Below are 18,836 nucleotides of genomic sequence, written 5' to 3' on the forward strand. Positions count from 1 at the left end.
CACCGATATGGAGATATATATATATCCATATCTTTCTCTCTCTCTCTCTCTCTATATATATATATACACATATATATATTAGTCCCTAGAGCAAACAATTTTTTAAAAAGTCAAACAATAAAAAAAAAAAAAAAGTCAAACAATATAACCAAGAAGCCAAAAACAGTAATAACATGTAACACTAAATAATACTTGATTAATCTGAGAGAAGGCAGGAAAAAAATTAAAAAGAACATATACATGGGCAGCTCTGGTGGCTCAGTGGTTTAGCTGCGCCTTCAGCCCAGGGTGTGATCCTGGAGACCCGGGATCGAGTCCCACATCAGGGTCCCTGCATGGGGCCTGCTTCTCCCTCTGCCTGTGTCTCTGCCTCTATCTCTCTCTCTGTGTCTCTTATGAATAAATAAATAAAATCTTTAAAAAAAAGAACATACGCAAAATAGAAAAGAAATAGCAAAATAGTTGGCTGAAATCCAACTATATGAATAATTACCTTAAATGTCATCATTAAGGGCCAATTAAAAGATCATCAGACCAGATAAAACATCAAGATTCAAGTATATGGTGATTGCAAGACATGTTAAATAAAAAGACAAACAGTTAAAAGTAAAATTGGGAGAAAAAATATACCATGCAAATAATCATAAAAGTATGCTATTATCCAAAAACTGGAAAACAAATGTTGGCAGGGAGAAATTGGAACTCAATGTGCACTTTTGGTGGAAATGTAAAATGGTACAGCCACTGTGGACAATATGGAGATTCCTCAAAAAATTAGAATTGATATTTGACCCAGCAATTCCACTTCTGGATATATTTTCAAAAGAATCGAAACTTGAAGAGATATTTATACATCCATGTTCGTAGCACCATTATTCACAATAGCTAAAATGTGGAAGTGACCCAAAAGTCCATAAACAGATGAATGGATAAGCAAAATGTTATATCTTATTCAGCCCAAAGAAAATTCTGATGCATACTACAACATGGATGAAACATGAGGGCAGTACATAAGTGAAATAAGCCAGTCACAAAAAGACAAAAATTGTATGAGTCTACATATGAGGTACTTAGAGTAGTCAAAATCAAAGACAGAAAGAAAAAGAAAAAAAAAAAAAAACAAAGACAGAAAGCAAAATGGTGGTTGCCAGGGACTAGAAGAAGGGAAGTATGTGGAGTTATTATTTAACAGGTATAGATTTTCAGTTTTACAAAATGAAAAGAGTTATGGGGCTGGATAGTGAATATGGCTGCACAACAATGTGAATGTATTACAAATGTATTAGAATGTACATACAAGTGAATTGTACACTTAAAAATGGTTAAGATGGGAAATTTTACGTATATGTATCTTAACACAAAGGAAAAAATAAAGCAGAAGAATTCATAATACCTGATATTGTAGACTTTAAAACAAAAAGAATTACCAAAAATTAAAAATGACACTTCAAAGTGACAAATTGATCATTCATCAAGATGACAAACAATTTTAAATGTTCGTACCCCTAATAACAATGCTTCAATGACAGTAAGAATCAGAAGATTTAAACATTATAAAACAATTTAACATAATTGATATTATAACACAACCCACCTAATTATTGCAAAATAAACTTCTTTACAAGTGTGCATGAAACACTGACCAAGACAATATGGCCATATGTTATGGCCATATTCTTAGCCATAAACAGGTCTCAATATAACTTCAAAAGATTGAAGTCATATTTTATGTTCGCTACTTATAATGGTACTAAAGTAGAAATCATTAACAAAGGTAAGTGAAGGATTTCAAAGGATATTAGAAAATTGAAGAATCATTAAAACCCAACATGTCATGCTCGCTTCAGCAGCACATATACTAAAAACCCAAAATGTCAAAAATTACATGTAAAGCAATACTTGGAGAGAAGTCAATAACTTCAAATGCTTTTATTTGAGGGATCCCTGGGTGGCTCAGCGGTTTGGCGCCTGCCTTTGGCCCAGGGCGCGATCCTGGAGACCTGGGATCGAATCCCACATTGGGCTCCCGGTACATGGAGCCTGCTTCTCCCTCTGCCTGTGTCTCTGCCTCTCTCTCTCTCTCTGTGACTATCATGAATAAATAAATAAATCATCTTTAAAAAAAAAAGGAAAAGGAGATAATACAATAGATCATACAGATATTAAAGGGATAACAAGGGAACATTATAAACAATTTTATCTCAGGAATTGAACTTATATGGACAAATTTTCTTGAAAGACACAAGTTGACAAAACTGACACAAGAAATAGAAAATGTGAATAGCCCTATATCTGTTACAGAAATGAAATTCATGAGTAAAAACCTTCCCATAAAGAAAACTCCAGTACAGATGGCTTTACAGGTGAATTTTACTAAACAGTTGAAGATTTTTTAAAAAATTAACTTGACACAACTTTCAGAAAATTGAGGAACGAGAATTTCCAAAACATTTACGAGGTCAGTTTTACTCTGATAAGAAAACTAACAATGCATTACTAAATAAGAAAATTATAGCATAATAGTCTTCATGAAAATAGAGGTAAAATTCTTTTGGGAGGGGGCCCCCCTGTGCAATGTAAAATTCTTTTTTTTATGTTATTTATTTATTTGACACAGAGAGAGAGAGGGAGAGAGAGAGCAATTACAAGCAGGGGGAGAGGGAGAAGCAGGCTCTCCACTGAGCAGGGAGCCCCATGTGGGGCTTGATCCCAGGACCCTGGGATCACGACCTAAGCTGAAGGCAGATGCTTAACCGATGAAGTCACCAGGTGCCCTCCAATGTAAAATTCTTAATACCAAATGAAATCCAATGATATATACAAGGGGGATACATCATGACTACATGCATTTTATTGCAGGAATAGGACCTTGGCTTAACATTTTTAAAATCCAATGTAATTTATCACATTAATAATTTTTTAATTATTAAAAGAATTATATCTTCTTTAGAGGTATAGATAAATATCTATGACAAAAATGGAACCCTCATTCATGGAAAAAACTCTCAGCAAACTAGGAATTGAAGGAACTCTTATCTGGTGAAGGGCAGCATGAAAAATATTTATAATTACATTTTACTTAAGAGTAAGAGGCACTGAGTGGCTCAGTTAGGCATCTGACTCAGTTCAGCTCAGGTCATGATCTCAGGGTTAGGAGATCAGCTACTCACTGGGCATGCTTAAGATTCTCTCTTTCCTTCTTCCTCTGGTTCCCCCCTCCCACTGTTATCTCTCTTAAAAAAAAAAAAAAAAAGAGTGAGAGTGACCTCAGTTCTGCTAAGATTAAGAACAAGAATGTCCTTCCTCACTGCATTCATTTAACACTGTACTGGAGGTCCTAGGCAAGGTAATTAGAACATAAAAATTAGGGATCCCTGGGTGGTGCAGCGGTTTAGCGCCTGCCTTTGGCCCAGGGCTCGATCCTGGAGACCCGGGATCGAATCCCACATCAGGCTCCCGGTGCATGGAGCCTGCTTCTCCCTCTGCCTATGTCTCTGCCTCTCTGTGTGTGTGTGTGACTATCATAAATAAATAAATTTAAAAAAGAACATAAAAATTAGAAATATTCAAAAGGAAGAAGGAAAATCATCTTTAGCCACAGTCGACATGATTATATACATTGAAAATTCAAAGAAATCCCACCCACCCACCCCCTTGCCATGGGGCTAAGGGCTAATAAGTTTAACAAGGTCACAGGATACTGTCAGGAGAGGATTCTTCCTAAGTCTCTCACGTTTCTGCCTGTCTTAGTTCTAGGCTATCTTCAAGGAGATAGACACACATATACATACACACATATATCCACAGATGTGTAGAGTGAACAGCATTGGATGACAGCAATAGTATCTCCACTAGAGCAAAGGATAGATTTATTACTCAATATAAAAAAGATAATGTCTCCTTTGGGACCAAATTTCAGGCAGGCTTACTGCTCATCATAAAAGAATCCTGTTTCTTGAGGTGCCTGGGTGGCTTGGTCAGTTAAGTGTCTGCCTTAGGCTCAGGTCATGATCTCAGGGTTCTGGGATGGAGCCCGATGTTACGCTCCCTGCTAAGCAGGGAACCTGATTCTCCCTTTCCCTCTGCTCCTCCCACCTGCTCATGCTCTCTCTCCCTTTCTCTCTCAAAGAAATAAAATCTTAAAAAAAAGGGGGGGTGAATCCTGTTCCATTAAGCTTGGGTTTCCTCTTCTGCAGAACCCCCTACTGCATGTGCAGGCATCAGCGGATCCTCCTCACTTTGCCCTGTAGGAACCAGGGCTTGGGGAACCATGAACTGATACTCTGGTCCTTGCTACTGCTGTAATAAGCTGTCTTTTATCTCTGACCCAGAATTCTTATGCCTTCTGCCAGCATACATGAAACCTGTTCATTTGTAAGTAGGGTAAAAATCTCAGAGCCCTCAAAGCTCTTGATAGATACAAAAATCGGTTGTTTCATACTAGCAACAAACAAAATGAAGTTAACAACATCTTTAGCAGAATATGAAAAGCACAGTATAGTGATAAACCTAACAAGAGGTGTGTAGGACAAAATGTGTGCTCTGAAAGCCACAAAGATCTTGCTGAGTGAAATTAAAGACCTAAATAAATGGAAGGAAGTTCCATGTTCATGGATAGGGAGATACTAAGTTTTCTCCACTCAACCATTCAAATCTTGGGTGGGATGGAAGATAAAATTGTCTATCCCTTCCATGAAAGGCACTATCCCTTTTAACCTAGGACAGTGTCCTGGTGAGACTGTCTATAGCCCCCATTACAGAAATCCCAAGAGCACCTCTGCTTCTCATTTTTCACATCTTCATCTTCTCTGGCCTGGTGAGCTCCTTCATTCATCCAGTTAATTCCTTCTCTGTGTCTATTACCCTATTAGTCAATTTCTAAAGAACATTATCGGGTATAAAAACAACAACAGGGAACCCTGGGTGGCGCAGCGGTTTGGCACCTGCCTTTGGCCCAGGGCCCAATCCTGGAGACCTGGGATCGAATCCCACGTCGGGCTCCTGGTGCATGGAGCCTGCTTCTCCCTCTGCCTGTGTCTCTGCCTCTCTCTCTCTCTCTCACTCTCTCTCTGTGACTATCATAAATAAATAAAAATTTAAAAAAATAAAAATAAAAACAACAACAACAAAGAATCAGCATTTTCTAGAGTATTTTTTTAATTATGATTAAAAAAAGAAAAAAGATTATCATTGAAGAACAAGGACCACCAAATCTGGACCCCAGAGAGATGGCCACAAAGCCAAGTGACTGACCAAACCCATCAGTTGGTGCTAAAAACTCTTCTGTCATCTATAAAATGTAGTAGTCTGTGCTGGGCCCATGTCATAGCATCAGTCTTCCAACTAAAATGCAAGAGCTTTTCAGAGAAACTCATAGGTGGTGTGATTCGAATAGCTGCAAACACTAGAGATGAAAATGGAAGACCCCAGGCTTATCACTAGATATTCATTTTAAAAAGCCTTTTGAGGGATGCCTGGGTGGCTCAGCAATTGAGCATCTACCTTTGGCTCAGGCCATGATCCCAGAGCCCCCGGATCGAATCCCACATCTGGCTTCCTGCATGGAGCCTGCTTCTCCCTCCGTGTCTGCCTCTCTCTCTCTCTGGTCTCTCATGAATAAATAAATAAAACCTTAAAAAAAAGCCTTTTGAGGGGTGCCTAGGTGGCTCAGTTTGGTTAAGCAACTACCTTCAGCTCAGGTCATGGGCTCAGGGTCTGGGGATCAAGCTCCATGTCAGGCTTCCTGCTCACCAGGGAGTCTGCTTCTCCCTCTCCCTCTGTCCCTCCCCCTGCTTGTGCTCTCCCTCTCTCTCTCTCTCTCTCTCTCTCTCTCTCAAATAAAGAAAATCTTGGGATCCCTGGGTGACTCAGTGGTTAAGTGTCTGCCTTGGATATGGAACTAGTCAGGCTCCTTACACATGCAGGTCTTGCCCCGGGACAGCATTAGCTTGTTGTCCAGGAAGCAGCAATGGAGCAGCAGTTCTTCCTCAAACGTGCATGGATCCAGGCACTGAGGAAGGCTGAAGACAGAGCTGAGCCAAAAACCCATCGGGCATATCTGCCCCAAAATTCGGGGCCTCCTTCCCAGTGCTCACCACTTTCAGGTTGATCCAGACAGAGGCCAGAGCCATGGTTGAGAAAAGGGATCCCCAATGCCTTCAACTTGTTAGCGAAATATCTATGAGCTGTCCGCAGCCTGGAGCAGTAAGTGGTAAGTAACTGTCAATCCATTCTGGATGGGTGGGGGAAGACAGCTGTCATGGGAGGAGAAGGTGGGCCCAGGGGTCCAACCCTGAGGACACAGGGAGTCCTGGGGTCTCCCATGATATGGTTCAGGCTGCAGGAGCAGGGAAGAGGGTGGCTGGCCAGACAGCAGTGACAACGAAGGAGCTCTGCCTAGGGAGACTGGCAAGGGGTCTACTGGCCCCAGAACCTCCCATTTGTCTGTCCTCACTCTGTGGTTCCCATCCCCCCACGGAGACAGCTGTGGAAGGGCCTCCCCCAACCAAGCCTCTGTTGCCACAGAAACCCAATCCCCCCCTCCCAAGCCTGAGGCCCAGGGCTGTCAGCCCTCACTGTCCCCCGCCTCCACCCCTGCAGCCAGGTAAATTAAGGACCAAGGCGGGCTATGGTCACCGCTGCCCACAGAGATCCCCCTCGGGCTGCTGCCCCCACTTGCAGACCCTCCCAGGGGTAAAATCTCCCACAAACGAAGTGGCTGCGCTCCCCCTCCCCCACTCCCGCGGAAGGGATGGAGGATAGGCTCAGAGCCTGGCCCTGGCCCGGAGTTCCTCATTCAATCTCCCCGCGTCCCTTCCCCTTGGGGCGGGGGGGGGGGGGGGGGGTCCATCCTGTCCGAGGTGCCCCAACCCGTGGACAAAGGAGGCTTGGGGTGGGGGCTGGGCTCCGGCTCCGCCCCTCGTCCCCCTGGAAGGGGGTCCGGATGGTGCCCAGACGGTCACGCTGCCCCAGGCGATGGCTACTCCAGCCACGCACAGGTCCGCACAGGTCCACACAGGTCCGGCGGGGTCCCACGTGTGCGCCCCCCGCGGCCTGGCCTCCGCCTAGGGGACTCAGCCCCAGCTCCGCGGGGACACTGTGCACTGTGCCGGGGGCGGGGGGGGGGGGGCGGCGGAAGGCAGACGCGGAGGCGGGACCCCTGCGCAGCGAGCACCTGCCCGCCGCTGCCAGCGATGCGCAGCCCCGCACGCAGGGGACTTGGTATCCGTGGGTGCTGCACCGGTACTTTGTAGCTGGAGCCTCTCTCCCTTCTGGGCACATGGGAGGAAGCGGGAGCAACGGGGGGTGGGGGTACTGAAGTCTTTACACAAGGTCCCCTCCCAGCAGGGCCCGGCCTCGGATCTCAGCCCACCCCTGGCCTTCCACCCGCTCCTCTACCCAACAAATAAACTGAGCTCCAAGAAGCAGCCACAACAATACATATTTGTTACACGTGGGAGGTCACTGTCCGCATATTCAGGGAAGGCTTGAAAATGGGGACCCCTGACCCTTTGGCAGGGTCCATCGGGGCCATCCCAAAGTCAGTGGGGTCTATGCCTGGGCAGACTCCACAGACTGTGGTGCTGCAGGGTCAGCTGGGTCAAGGCCCCTGGGGGCCAGGCTTGTGCGCTGGATGCTGTCCTTGTACTTCTGGCGGCCAAGCTCCAGGATGGCCCTCACCTCCTCAGCTACATCCAGCCGGTCACTCTGCTCCAAGGCCCGCAGGAGAAGCCCCACAGCCCCTGGTTGCCCAGCCTGGCGCTCAGCCCAGGAGAAGAGCATATGACGGATCTGGCCATCCAGGTCATCCCTAGTGGGGAGGAGGATGGTCATAGAGAGGCCCAGCCACGCACCCAAGGTTCTGCTTACCCACCCAGAGTAGATTCCAGCTCCCTGGGTGGGGTGAGCCTGCTTGCCCTGTCCCCATCCACCTTGGATGGAACTTCAGCCAGCCTCTTGTGAGGCTCTCCAGATGGCCAGGACCCAGGGCTGAGGCTGGTCTGGAGCCAGCATCAGAAGGCCTAGAGGAACTCACCGGAACTCATGACGGATGCGCTGCAGCTCCCGGTAGGGCAGGCCCAGGTGCAGGGCCACAGCCGGCCAGTCAGGGCCCAGGCGCCCAGCCACGGTCAGCAGGTTGCTCTGGGTCAGGAAGCCAGTCTCAGCATCGCCCAGGTTCAGAGGTGCCAGGGAGAGGCCAGGCCCCCGCCCCTGCCCCAGCCCCTCAGACCCCCGCAATCTCTGTGAAAAAGAAGGGGTGCAATGAGCCCTGCCTTCTGCCCCTGACCACCCCCAGGCTTCAGTGCCGCCCCTGCCCCCTTCATATACAGCGGCCACCACCCCAGGCCATACCGGCAGCTTGATGGGTAGAGTGGCCATCCACACGGTGTCCATGCCCTTCTTCTGCCGGGCAGCCTTGGCCTCCTCAGGCACCTCCTCAGGCACTGCTCCCCGGTAGAAGGACACCTAGCATTGGGATAAGATGAGGTTCAGTGTTCTGAACTTTGTCCAGGCAGCCAGGGGTACCCCACCTGGCTGACCCACCTGGCCCCTCACAGCCTGAACCTGCCGGTCCAGGGTAGTGGTCACGTAGACCTCCTTCACGTTCTTCAAGTGTGAGTAGAAGACAAAGCAGACCCTGCCTTCCACGCAGTCTGGGCGTTCTACATGGAAGGGATGGGCTCAGCAGGGAGCCTGGGGAATGGACCTGGGGAATGGACCCCAGCATCCCCTCCATAGGGCAGGCAGGGCGGCGTACCAGCGTCCACATCAATACCCTTCTCAAAAGCGGCGAAGAATTTTTCACCCTCAAACATCTCCACCGTGTCAGAGGGCTCAGGGCCTCGGTAACGGTCCAGCAGTCGCCGCAGGGTGGCATCCACCTAGGGGAGCACCCACTGGCTCTGAGTTCAGTGCCCCACACCCCTACGCAGGCCCTTGCAGCCCTCTGGGCCCCACACCTACCTTGTCACGGGGCAGGCATTGCAGCAGGACCTGCTCTGGGTCCCGGCGCCTCTGCAGGGCAATGAGATTGACTCGGTGCAGACGCAGCCGCTCCCAGGCCTTCCGAGCCAGGTCTTGCACACAGGTCTTGGTGGTGTACCAGAGCCAGTACCTGGGTGGGCTCAGGGGTGAGCAGGGCTGCACAGACAGGCTGGGGGAGGGGAGGGGGAAGGGCTGAAGATGCTGGGGCTGGGGGCACCGACCAAGAGAAGTGGGTGACCTGGAAGCGAGCATACAGGTGGGTGAGCTCCAGGGCCACCTGAGCTGTGATGTCATCCCAAGCAGCTTCAAGAGGGGTCCGGTACAGCAGGTGAAGACAAGAGCGATCCAGACTCAGGCCTGAGGACGCGAGGGAAACACCGGCTGAGGCGTCCCTGGCAGGGGCTCCCCCACCCCAAGCATGATCCCCTCAACCCAGGGGCCATAGATTCAGCTCGGCCCAAAGAAGGGCCACCTCTCACCTGTGACCCCAGGGGGCAAAGGCAGCTGCACAGTGACAGGCTGGAGGAAGCTAGGAGGGCCACCACTCTGTGAGAGGCACAGCAGGGGGCTGGCCGCAGCCTCAGGCTCCCCCAGCAGGGCTCGAAGTTCTCTGCTGGCCATGCGCACCACCTGGGGCAAACAGGGACCCCAGGCTTGCCTATGCGTTGAGAAACCACCCACCATCCACAGAGGCTGCCCTGTCCGCACCTGCATGCAGACACTACGAGGCTCTTCGGTGGCCCCAGGTGGGAATGTGACCTTGACCCCGGGATATCCTGAGCAGCACAGCAACGTCCCCTCTGGTGGCACCAGGCAGGTGTTAGACACAGGACGCGAAACCACGAGGAACCATGAGAAGTGGGGCACCTGGCAGTGAGCCCAAAGCCGCTGGGCATGGGAGGTGAGGTCAGAGGAGACAGAATCGGAGAGGACAGGGACGGAGAAAAAGTGGGGGTGAACAGGGTGTAGGCGGAGCTCCTCCCAGTGCCCCTTCCCAGACGGCTCTCACCTTGGGTGCCTCTTCTTCCACATGAGTGTCCAGGTCACCCCAGCTATCACCACTCAGGGTCCTGACAACCACCTCCCGGCAACGCCGGATGCGGGGGGGCACGAAGAGCAGCCACAGGCTCACCTTCTGCCAGGCAAGGCTGTCGTGAATACCAGGGCCACATCTGGGCCCTCCTCACCCGCCCCCCACCCCGACTTGCCCTGGTCGTGCCTGCCGGAAGGCCACCCCGTGGGGCTGCAGCTCCAGGACACCACTGAGCAGGGAGTCATGGGGACCCAAGGGAACAAGGCGTGGCTCTGGCAGCCAGAGACGATACTGGATGTTGACAGGGCTAGCAGTAGCCCCAGCAGGGAACTGCAGGCGGACGCCACAGGCCAGGGTCACGGAGCAGCCTTGGGGAGTCACAGGGAAGCTGTGTGACAGAGTGGGCATCAGGTCAGACAATAGAAAGGGGTGTGGCTGAATCGGGCACCCCTGGGAAACTCTAGAAGATCCCTGGGGCCTGAGCGAGGTGCACATTATGGATAGGGTGACAGGGTAGAGACGTGCTTTTTCAGCAACACACACATACACACACACTCACACACACCTGTCCACATCTGAGTTCAGGAACAGTCTGGGCATTTCCAGGATCACCGGCGCCTCTGTGCAAGGATGGGCAGCTGTTAGTATACCTACAGTACCTACATCCTGGCCTGTCTGTGGTCTGACCCTTCCCAGGAACAAGCCTACCTGGGGGGCTTTGGGGGGCAGGTAGAGCCTCGCCCAGGGGGTTCCCCTGAAGGCGCACAAAGGGAGCGTCCAGGAGCTCCGGGGGCACGTCCCGGAGCTGGTTGTCCCTCAGATCCAGCCGAGTGAGCAGCGGGAGGTGTACCAGGCCGGTGGGCACTGAGGTCAGGAGGTTGCTGTGCAAAACAAGGAGCCGCAAGGACCGCAGCCCCACTGTGGGGAGATGCCAGCTTAGGGCCAGCAGAGGACCACCACCCAGGGCCACGCCTAGTCCTGGCCAGGACAGGATACTCATGGCAGGCCCAAGCAGAGAAGCCTTTCCAGTCTCTGCCCCATGGCCAGACTCGGGGAGCTTGAAATCCAGGGAAGGAAGGGCAAACGAGTGCCACCTGGAGGAGTGAAGGCTCCAAGGTGGCCAAGATTGTGTGTGCAGGGTCCCCTGTGGAGGACAAGGTGGGGCCCACAGAGAGCGGAGGCCAGACAGTGGCCAAAAGGCCCTCTCCATCAGGCCCAAGGAGCCAAAAGGGGCCTGACCCCTACTTACCAAGGGAGGTCGGGAGGCCCTGCAGCCGGTTGGAAGCCAGATTGAGCTCCGTGAGGCTGCTCAGGCCTCCAATCTCAGGGGGCAGAGTGTCCAGAAGGTTCCCTGAGAGATCAAGGCGCTGCAGGGTGGAGAGAGCTCCCAGCGCTATGGGCAGCGTTTGCAAACGATTATGGGTCACAGAGAGGAAGGTAAGGGAGGGGAGGGCTCCGAGGGCCTCAGGGAGCTCTGAGAGGTGGTTGTAAGAGAGCAGGAGGGTGCTCAGGCCACGCATCTGTGGGATGCAGGCCGGCAGCGTCTCCAGGCTGTTGAAGCTCAGATCTAGGTGGGCCAAGCGGGCCAGGCCACTCAGGCCAGCGGGCAGTGTGGTCAGAGAGCCCCGGAGGCAGGCACCCAGCACATCCCAGTGTTGTCCACCTAGAAAGGGGGAGAGCAGATGTGGCCCTCAGGGCCGGAATCCCAGGGCTCAGCTCAGAGGCACAGACCTCTCTACCCCAACCCCACCCAGCGAGGGACAGAGACCCCAGCAATGCAGGGAGACAGGGATGCATACGACAGGCTCATCTCGGCTGACAGCCATCACCCATGACCTGCCCCAGAAAGAATAGCCATGCTGCTGTCTGCTGGGGGACACCACTGGGCAGCTGCAGCATGGGCGGGGTTGGGACAGGGCTGGGACCAGGTGGGGCTCACCTCTGAGGACCAGGGAGCGAAGGCGCTGCAGGTTCCGCGGCACCTGGGTCAGGGTAGCCTCTAGCAGCTGAGGGTCCTCGTGGCCACTCAGCTGCAAGAACTCCACTTCCCCCAGCTGAGGGGGTCGCTGGGCACAGAGATGGAGCAGCCGGTGGCACCCCCCAGGGTACAGGTCCAGGCTCAACCGGTTCCCAACCAGGAGACGGAGCTCTGCATCCGCAGCCTCTGTGGCATCTCCTGCAGCATCTTCTGTAGCAGCTGCCTGGGGCTCCAGCCCCTCTGCCTCTGCAGCCATCGCCCACCGGCTGTCCTCGGGGGCCAGACATGTCCCAGCCTGCCAAACAGGCCTGCTCAGACAGGGCCGGGGAGGCTGCAGAGTCAGGGGGAGGAGTGGGGAGAGGGAGGGAGGCTGGGCCCTCCTCCGTTCAGGGGAATGGGGACTCTGGCTGGGGCGGGGGGAGGGGGGAGTTCCCCTGAGCCAGACCAGCTGATGCACAGAGCCCAGAGCCTCCCCTGGACAGGTCACTTTTGAAAGAGGGCTGGGGAAGGAGGACCCCAGGACTGGGAAGGCAGCCCAGAGCGAGATCTGTGTGCAGAGGAGCCCAGAGGACCTGGCTGGGGGGAGGAGGGAGAAATGAGGCTTCACATTCCACTTCTGGAAATCTGAAGGAGACCCCTAGAGCTGTCCTGTCATCCTGGCTGTTCTGCCCCCCCCCCCCAAGAGCTGGAGGTCCAGCCCCCCTGCCAACCTTCACACCCACCAGCTTTGACCCGAGGCTGAGGACTCTACCACGTGGGGACAGTGGCCCAGGCCAGGAAAGGGGCGATTGTGCCCACACAGGTCAGATAAGTGAATGGGGTGGGGGGGTGAGCCACTGGGCAGCGCGGAGTCCTGGGGATGGGACGCTGGGGGAGGGGTCTCCCCGCTTCCCGTCTGCACCGAGGTCGCGGTCGGGAGCAGTGGCCCGGCACTCGGGGCTCCGACGGGGCCGGTCCTGGCCGGGAGAGCGCCCCCCCGCCCCCGCCCTCGCCCTGCGCGTACCTGCGCTCCGGGCTGGGCGCCGTCCCGGGTGGGACGCCCCACGCCGGGTTCCCGCTGGCGCGCTCGGAGCGGCCCAGGCGTCGGGGGCCCGCCCAGGCCGGACGCCGCGGGGCTGGGGCGCAGGCGGAGGCCTCGGGGTGCCCGCACCCCCCGCCCCGCCCCTGTCCAGCCTGCAGCCCAGGAGACGCGGCCGCGGACCCCAACCGCCAGCCGCCGGCCCCGCGGTGCTCGGCTTCCTGCTCGTCCGCCTCGGGCCGGCCTCTCCCGCCGGGAGGCCCGCGTCGCGCCGCCCAGCCCGCCCTCCCGGAGATTCCCGGCCCCGGCCCGCCCTGCCCTGCAGCTGTGCGCTCCCGGCCGGGAGGTGAGCGGGTGCAACCTCGGGGGAGGGGGGCCCGGACGCAGCTGCGGCCTCAGATCCACCTCCTGCCAGAAGCCAGGGCAGCACGGGTACCGTCCCCGGCCAGCCTCTGGGGCCTCCTTCTCCGGGAAGCCTTCCTGAGGCTCCTCTAGCGGCCTGGGCCCAGCTCCTGCTATCCTGCTTTAGCGGCACTTTGGCCAGGTGCCCCAGCAGGGGGCTAGCCCATGCCTCCTCTGCCTCAATCTTTGCATCTCACAGGGAAGGAAAAGGAGGCCCTGACATCAGAGTTTGCCCCAGGTCACCGGAACTAAGTGCCACAGCTGAGAACCTCACACTAGGTCTGCCTGTGGAGAGCCTGCCAGACCTGTGCTCGTTCACCTGCTCTGCCCCAGATCAGGGGCTCCCACGCCACCAGCCGCCCACCCGCCAGGATGGGCAGTTGGGCCAGGCCTGCACTTGCCCCGGCTCCTGGCCCCCGTTGTTTCTGCGAGGCTGCCAGAGACTTAAACAACCACCACAGGGCGTTACTCAGCTTTATTTTATTTTTTTTAAATATTTTATTTCTTTACTCAGAGAGAGAGAGAGAGAGAGAGGCAAAGACACAGGCAGAGAGAGAAGCAGGCTCCATGCAGGGAGCCTGATGTGGGACTCGATCCCAGGACCCTGGGATCAGGCCCTGGGCTGAAGGCGGCGCTAAACTGCTGAGCCACCCGGGGTGCCCCATTATTCAGCTTTAAAAGGGAATGAAATTCTGATATGTGCCAGGATATGGAGAGAATGTCCGAGAGGGTAAATAGAGTCTGCTTCCACGTCTGCATCCAGTCGGGACCCCAGAGCAGTCAAATGAGTCCAAAGTGGTGGGTGCCAGGGGCTGGGGAAGTAGGGAGTTACTGCTGAGCTGGTGTGGACTCCCAACTTGGGAGGACGAAATCCCCTGTGGGTAGAAAGTGGTGACAGCTGTGTAACTGGGAAAACACCCAGGGCCACTGAATTGTGCGGCTGGAATGGCAAACCTGACATATCCTGTCACCTCCAACGCCACACATCACAACACGCCCCACCCCTGATGTCCCCATTTTACTCCGTGTGGGGCCTTGAGTGAGACCTGTGCCCCACCTCTGTCTATGATGGGGGTGATGACAGCGAGGGCACCCCAAGAGTAAGGAGACCTGCCTGCACCCACCTGTGTCTACGATGGGGTGATGACAGCAAGGGCACCCCCACAGCAGAGAGACCTGCCTGCACCCACCTCTGTGTACGATGGGGTGATGACCCTGAGGGCACCCCACAGCAGGGAGACCTGCCTGCACCCAACTCTGTGTACGATGGGGTGATGACCCTGAGGGCACCCCACAGCAGGGAGACCTGCCTGCACCCAACTCTGTGTACGATGGGGTGATGACCCTGAGGGCACCCCACAGCAGGGAGACCTGCCTGCACCCAACTCTGTGTACGATGGGGTGATGACCCTGAGGGCACCCCACAGCAGGGAGACCTGCCTGCACCCAACTCTGTGTACGATGGGGTGATGACCCTGAGGGCACCCCACAGCAGGGAGACCTGCCTGCACCCAACTCTGTGTACGATGGGGTGATGACCCTGAGGGCACCCCACAGCAGGGAGACCTGCCTGCACCCAACTCTGTGTACGATGGGGTGAGGACCCTGAGGGCACCCCACAGCAGGGAGACCTGCCTGCACCCCACCTCTGTACGATGGGGTGATGACCCTGAGGGCACCCCACAGCAGGGAGACCTGCCTGCACCCCACCTCTGTACGATGGGGTGATGACCCTGAGGGCACCCCACAGCAGGGAGACCTGCCTGCACCCCACCTCTGTACGATGGGGTGATGACCCTGAGGGCACCCCACAGCAGGGAGACCTGCCTGCACCCAACTCTGTGTACGATGGGGTGATGACCCTGAGGGCACCCCACAGCAGGGAGACCTGCCTGCACCCCACCTCTGTGTACGATGGGGTGATGACCCTGAGGGCACCCCACAGCAGGGAGACCTGCCTGCACCCAACTCTGTGTACGATGGGGTGATGACCCCGAGGGCACCCCACAGCAGGGAGACCTGCCTGCGCCCCACCTCTGTGTAGGATGGGGTGATGACCCTGAGGGCACCCCACAGCAGGGAGACCTGCCTGCACCCCACCTCTGTACGATGGGGTGATGACCCTGAGGGCACCCCCCCAGGACTGGGCCGGCTCTGCTCCTGGTCCCTCTCCAGTCCCCGCGGGCCTCTGCCCCTGGCCCCTGACCCCGGCTCGCCCCAGGTCTTCGGGCCGCCGCCGCCTCCCTTCCGCGTGCAGCGTTATTACTCTCGTGCATCCTCGCTCGGACGAGCAGGGGCGGGCCCCGCCCTCGCAGCGCCGCAACCTGCAGGCTCCCCGCGCGGAGCGTGAGCGCGTGACGGGGCGGACATCCGCGCGGACGCGAAGGTCAGCTCGGGCCCACGCGGCCCCACAGGCGAACGACCACCCCGCGCAGGCCGCGGCCCAACGCCCCACCCCCGCAGCAGCGAGCGAGCCTGGCCGGCCACGTGCCCCGCGCAGGCCGCGTGCCCGCACTTCCGGCAGCGGTGCGCCCTGGGACTTGGAGTCCGCCGGCGGCGGCGGCGGCCGGACGGCCCAACACGAGGGCTCTCGTCTCCGCGGCCTGGGCGCGCGTGACGTCACTCGCAGGCGCCAGCACTGCGCGGCGCGCGGGTCCCGGGGGCTTCTGGGTAGCGGATTACCCCCGCCCCTCGCGCCGGCGCCTTCCTTTCCGTCCCTGACGCCGCCGAGGTCGCACGCGTGAGGCTTCTCCGCCGCCGAGTGAGTGGGCGGCGGGGTCGCGGGGGGCCGTGGGGGGCGGCGGGGGGCCGCGGGGACTGGCGGGCGCGGGCCGGGGCTTGGCGTGGGGCGCCGGGCGGGAGCACGCGGGGCGGGGGCCGGGGCCAAGGGGCAAGGCCGTCGTGCTCTCCTCCCGCTCCAGGATGCGCTACGTCGCCTCCTACCTGCTGGCCGCCCTCGGGGGCAACACCTCCCCCAGCGCCAAGGATATCAAGAAGATCCTGGACAGCGTGGGCATCGAGGCGGACGATGACCGGCTCAACAAGGTAGCCGGCCCCGCGGATACGTGTCGGGCGGCCGGAGGGGGGGTGGGGCGTCCCTGAGACCCTGTCGTGTGTCCCGAGGGGCGCAGCTTCCTCAGGCACGTCCTTCTGTCCAGCCCGCAGGTGTCCAGCCGCGCCGGGGGCGGGGGCGTACACCGAGACCTCAGGGCGGGTTTCCCAGGAAGCTTAGGGCGTCCCGGGCCCCTCGTAGCGGGTCTTCTCGGGGAGGAGCCGCATGGGAGTTGAGGCAGGGGCCGGTGGCCGAGCCCCAGGTAATTGCCGGTTATGGTCGTTGTAGGTCATCAGCGAGCTCAACGGGAAAAACATCGAGGACGTGATCGCTCAGGGTGAGGTTGTGCGCCGGGGCTGCGTTCTCAGGGTCCATCCTAATCCCTGCGGGTCCTCCTGTGGCCCGCCAGGTTTCGCTTGTGGACCAGAGCACTCCAGAAGCCTCACCCAGGACAGCGGGCAGGCTTCAGTGGCTCGTGCCAGGGATGCTTCTGGACAGTCCTGGCCGTAGGGCAGCAGGGGGTGCTGGTGCTTTCACCCCGCAGGGCCACCTGCCTGCAGAGGGGACCTTAGGGATCTTGGGAACGGGGTTTTGTAAATAAGTCTCGTCATGTAGTCTGTAGTCTGCGTGAAGTGGTTGGGGGCAGACTGGGGGTGCCAGGGGTGACCGCAGGTTCCTGCCATCCTTGCTGGGCAGATGGTGTCCTGGTGACAAAGCTGGAGCTGATGGGACATTATTCTGTTCCTGTGTGGGGCTGGGTGGGTGCCTTAGCCCACAGCCCTGTGGGAGCCCATAAACGGGGATCTGGATCCAAGTGCCAGATTGTGTCTTTGCCTGGTTGTGAACATATTTGTCCAACTTAGCTTTGGGGTAGGGTTTCCATATACAGATCTCAGGGCTGGGGCATCTATGTGGTGGGCTTCCGCACATCGGGGAGACCATGCCATCACTCCCCTGAGGTAGGCTTAAGGCCGAGCACTTCCCTGGTCTCACCTTCCTGATTCCCACAGGTATTGGCAAGTTGGCCAGTGTGCCTGCTGGTGGGGCTGTGGCCGTGTCTGCCGCCCCAGGGTCTGCAGCTCCTGCTGCTGGTGCTGCCCCAGCCGCAGGTAAGTGGAGGCTGAGGCAGGGTCTCCACGGGCATCTGGCTTTGTGAGGGGTGAGGGTTGTACTCACTGCCCCCTTCTTTTCCACAGCGGAGGAAAAGAAAGATGAGAAGAAAGAGGAGTCCGAGGAGTCAGACGACGACATGGGATTTGGCTTATTTGATTAGGGTCCTGCCCACCCCCACCCACTGGCAAATAAAACCCTTTTTGTGTATCTGTGGAGTGGTGTGTGGGTGTTTTGTAAGAGTGTGGCGTTGGTGCGCAGGGCAGGCCTTCAGCCCAAGAGAAAGCAGAGCCCTTGCTGCGCAAGGAGCAGGGCATCTGGTGTGGAAATGGGTACTTGGGATGGCAGACGTCTGTGGCTCTTCGGTATGGCCGGGCCTTGAGGAGGCTCAGAAGGGGACATGAGCCTTCCTGGGCATGGGCCTGGTTTCTGAGGGCTGCTGGGGGGCCTTCCCAGAGAGGGAGCTTTAAGGGGACACACAGGACAACTTAAAGCCGCAGTGGGTAGTCTCCACTGCTTTGGGGTGGCTCTGGCTGGTGGAGGCCAGCAGTCGCCCTGAGGCGGGTAGCATTCTTTGGTTGCACAAAGAGGGCATGCTGGTGGTGCATGCGGGATCCCTCAGTTTCTCTGCAGAGTCCAGTCCGGTTCTTGTTCAAGCTCAGGGTGGTCCATGAGCAACTTAGGACAGTCCCAAACACCTTCAAGCTCTGTGACCACCTGTCTGCAGGCCTGGGCAGATGTGGATGTGGCTCATAGGAAGTGATGTTGGGCCATGTGCCCACTAAGTTCTTTGGGGGACCTGCTTATGCCTCCTGCCAGGCTCTGGCCTGGAATGCAGGGGCAGAAGGCAGAGTTTCCCACACTGCTTGTCCAGCTGCCATGCTGGGCCCTGGGTCCTCTGCCTGCCAATGCCAGACGGCTCAGCAGGCGCTCTGCCTCCTTGTTTGAAGGCTCTGGGTGGACCTATTGTGTTGCCTACTATATCCCAGAAGGACATGCTGCTAGTGGGCTGTGGTTCTGTAGGGAAAGCACAGAACGAGGCTGTCAAGGAAGCCTGGGAAGGGGGCCTGTGGGGCAGGAGTGTGCATGGGGTGTGGGAAAGAAGGCCTAAGTAAGCCCTTTGGTTACCCAGAGGGATGGGACCCTGGTGCAACGTGGGCCGTGAGCATCACTGGCAGCCTGTGCTGCAAGGGGCAAGTGAGAGCAGGGGTGGGGAGAGGGGGTGGTGAGGGGACACGGCCCCAGGTTGAGCTAGAGG

General features: G+C 56.2%; 2 protein-coding genes and 1 non-coding gene across 6 annotated transcripts; 2 read left to right on the plus strand and 1 right to left on the minus strand.

Annotated features, from left to right (window-relative positions):
• Positions 1-7,421: 7,421 nt before the first annotated feature.
• On the minus strand, positions 7,422-13,106 carry PIDD1 (p53-induced death domain protein 1). Of its 4 annotated transcripts, none has more exons than XM_038563518.1 (16): positions 13,000-13,106; positions 11,958-12,291; positions 11,268-11,681; positions 10,727-10,936; positions 10,584-10,638; positions 10,205-10,406; positions 9,995-10,120; positions 9,694-9,852; positions 9,465-9,615; positions 9,207-9,342; positions 8,965-9,115; positions 8,759-8,882; positions 8,545-8,663; positions 8,353-8,466; positions 8,036-8,241; positions 7,422-7,810 (listed from the first exon to the last, which is right to left on the minus strand). In XM_038563518.1, the coding sequence occupies exons 2-16, from the start codon at positions 12,250-12,252 to the stop codon at positions 7,552-7,554; spliced, it is 2,721 nt and encodes a 906-aa protein (XP_038419446.1). In that variant the 5' UTR covers positions 12,253-12,291; positions 13,000-13,106; the 3' UTR covers positions 7,422-7,551. The 4 variants fall into 4 exon arrangements, with proteins under 4 accessions (XP_038419446.1, XP_038419445.1, XP_038419447.1 ...); XM_038563517.1 differs by having other exon boundaries at positions 8,777-8,882; positions 9,694-9,873; XM_038563519.1 differs by having other exon boundaries at positions 8,036-8,142; positions 9,694-9,873.
• A 2,909-nt stretch (positions 13,107-16,015) lies between these two features.
• On the plus strand, positions 16,016-17,788 carry RPLP2 (ribosomal protein lateral stalk subunit P2). The gene is made up of 5 exons (XM_038562488.1): positions 16,016-16,177; positions 16,338-16,461; positions 16,757-16,805; positions 17,479-17,577; positions 17,665-17,788. The coding sequence occupies exons 2-5, from the start codon at positions 16,339-16,341 to the stop codon at positions 17,739-17,741; spliced, it is 348 nt and encodes a 115-aa protein (XP_038418416.1). The 5' UTR covers positions 16,016-16,177; position 16,338; the 3' UTR covers positions 17,742-17,788.
• Positions 16,836-16,968, plus strand: LOC119864308. Its single transcript, XR_005373704.1, has one exon. It is a non-coding gene; the product is annotated as a small nucleolar RNA SNORA52 (small nucleolar RNA).
• Positions 17,789-18,836: the final 1,048 nt, after the last annotated feature.

The sequence above is a fragment of the Canis lupus genome, chromosome 18 (assembly GCF_011100685.1).
Source record: "Canis lupus familiaris isolate Mischka breed German Shepherd chromosome 18, alternate assembly UU_Cfam_GSD_1.0, whole genome shotgun sequence".
Taxonomy (NCBI): Eukaryota; Metazoa; Chordata; class Mammalia; order Carnivora; family Canidae; genus Canis; species Canis lupus.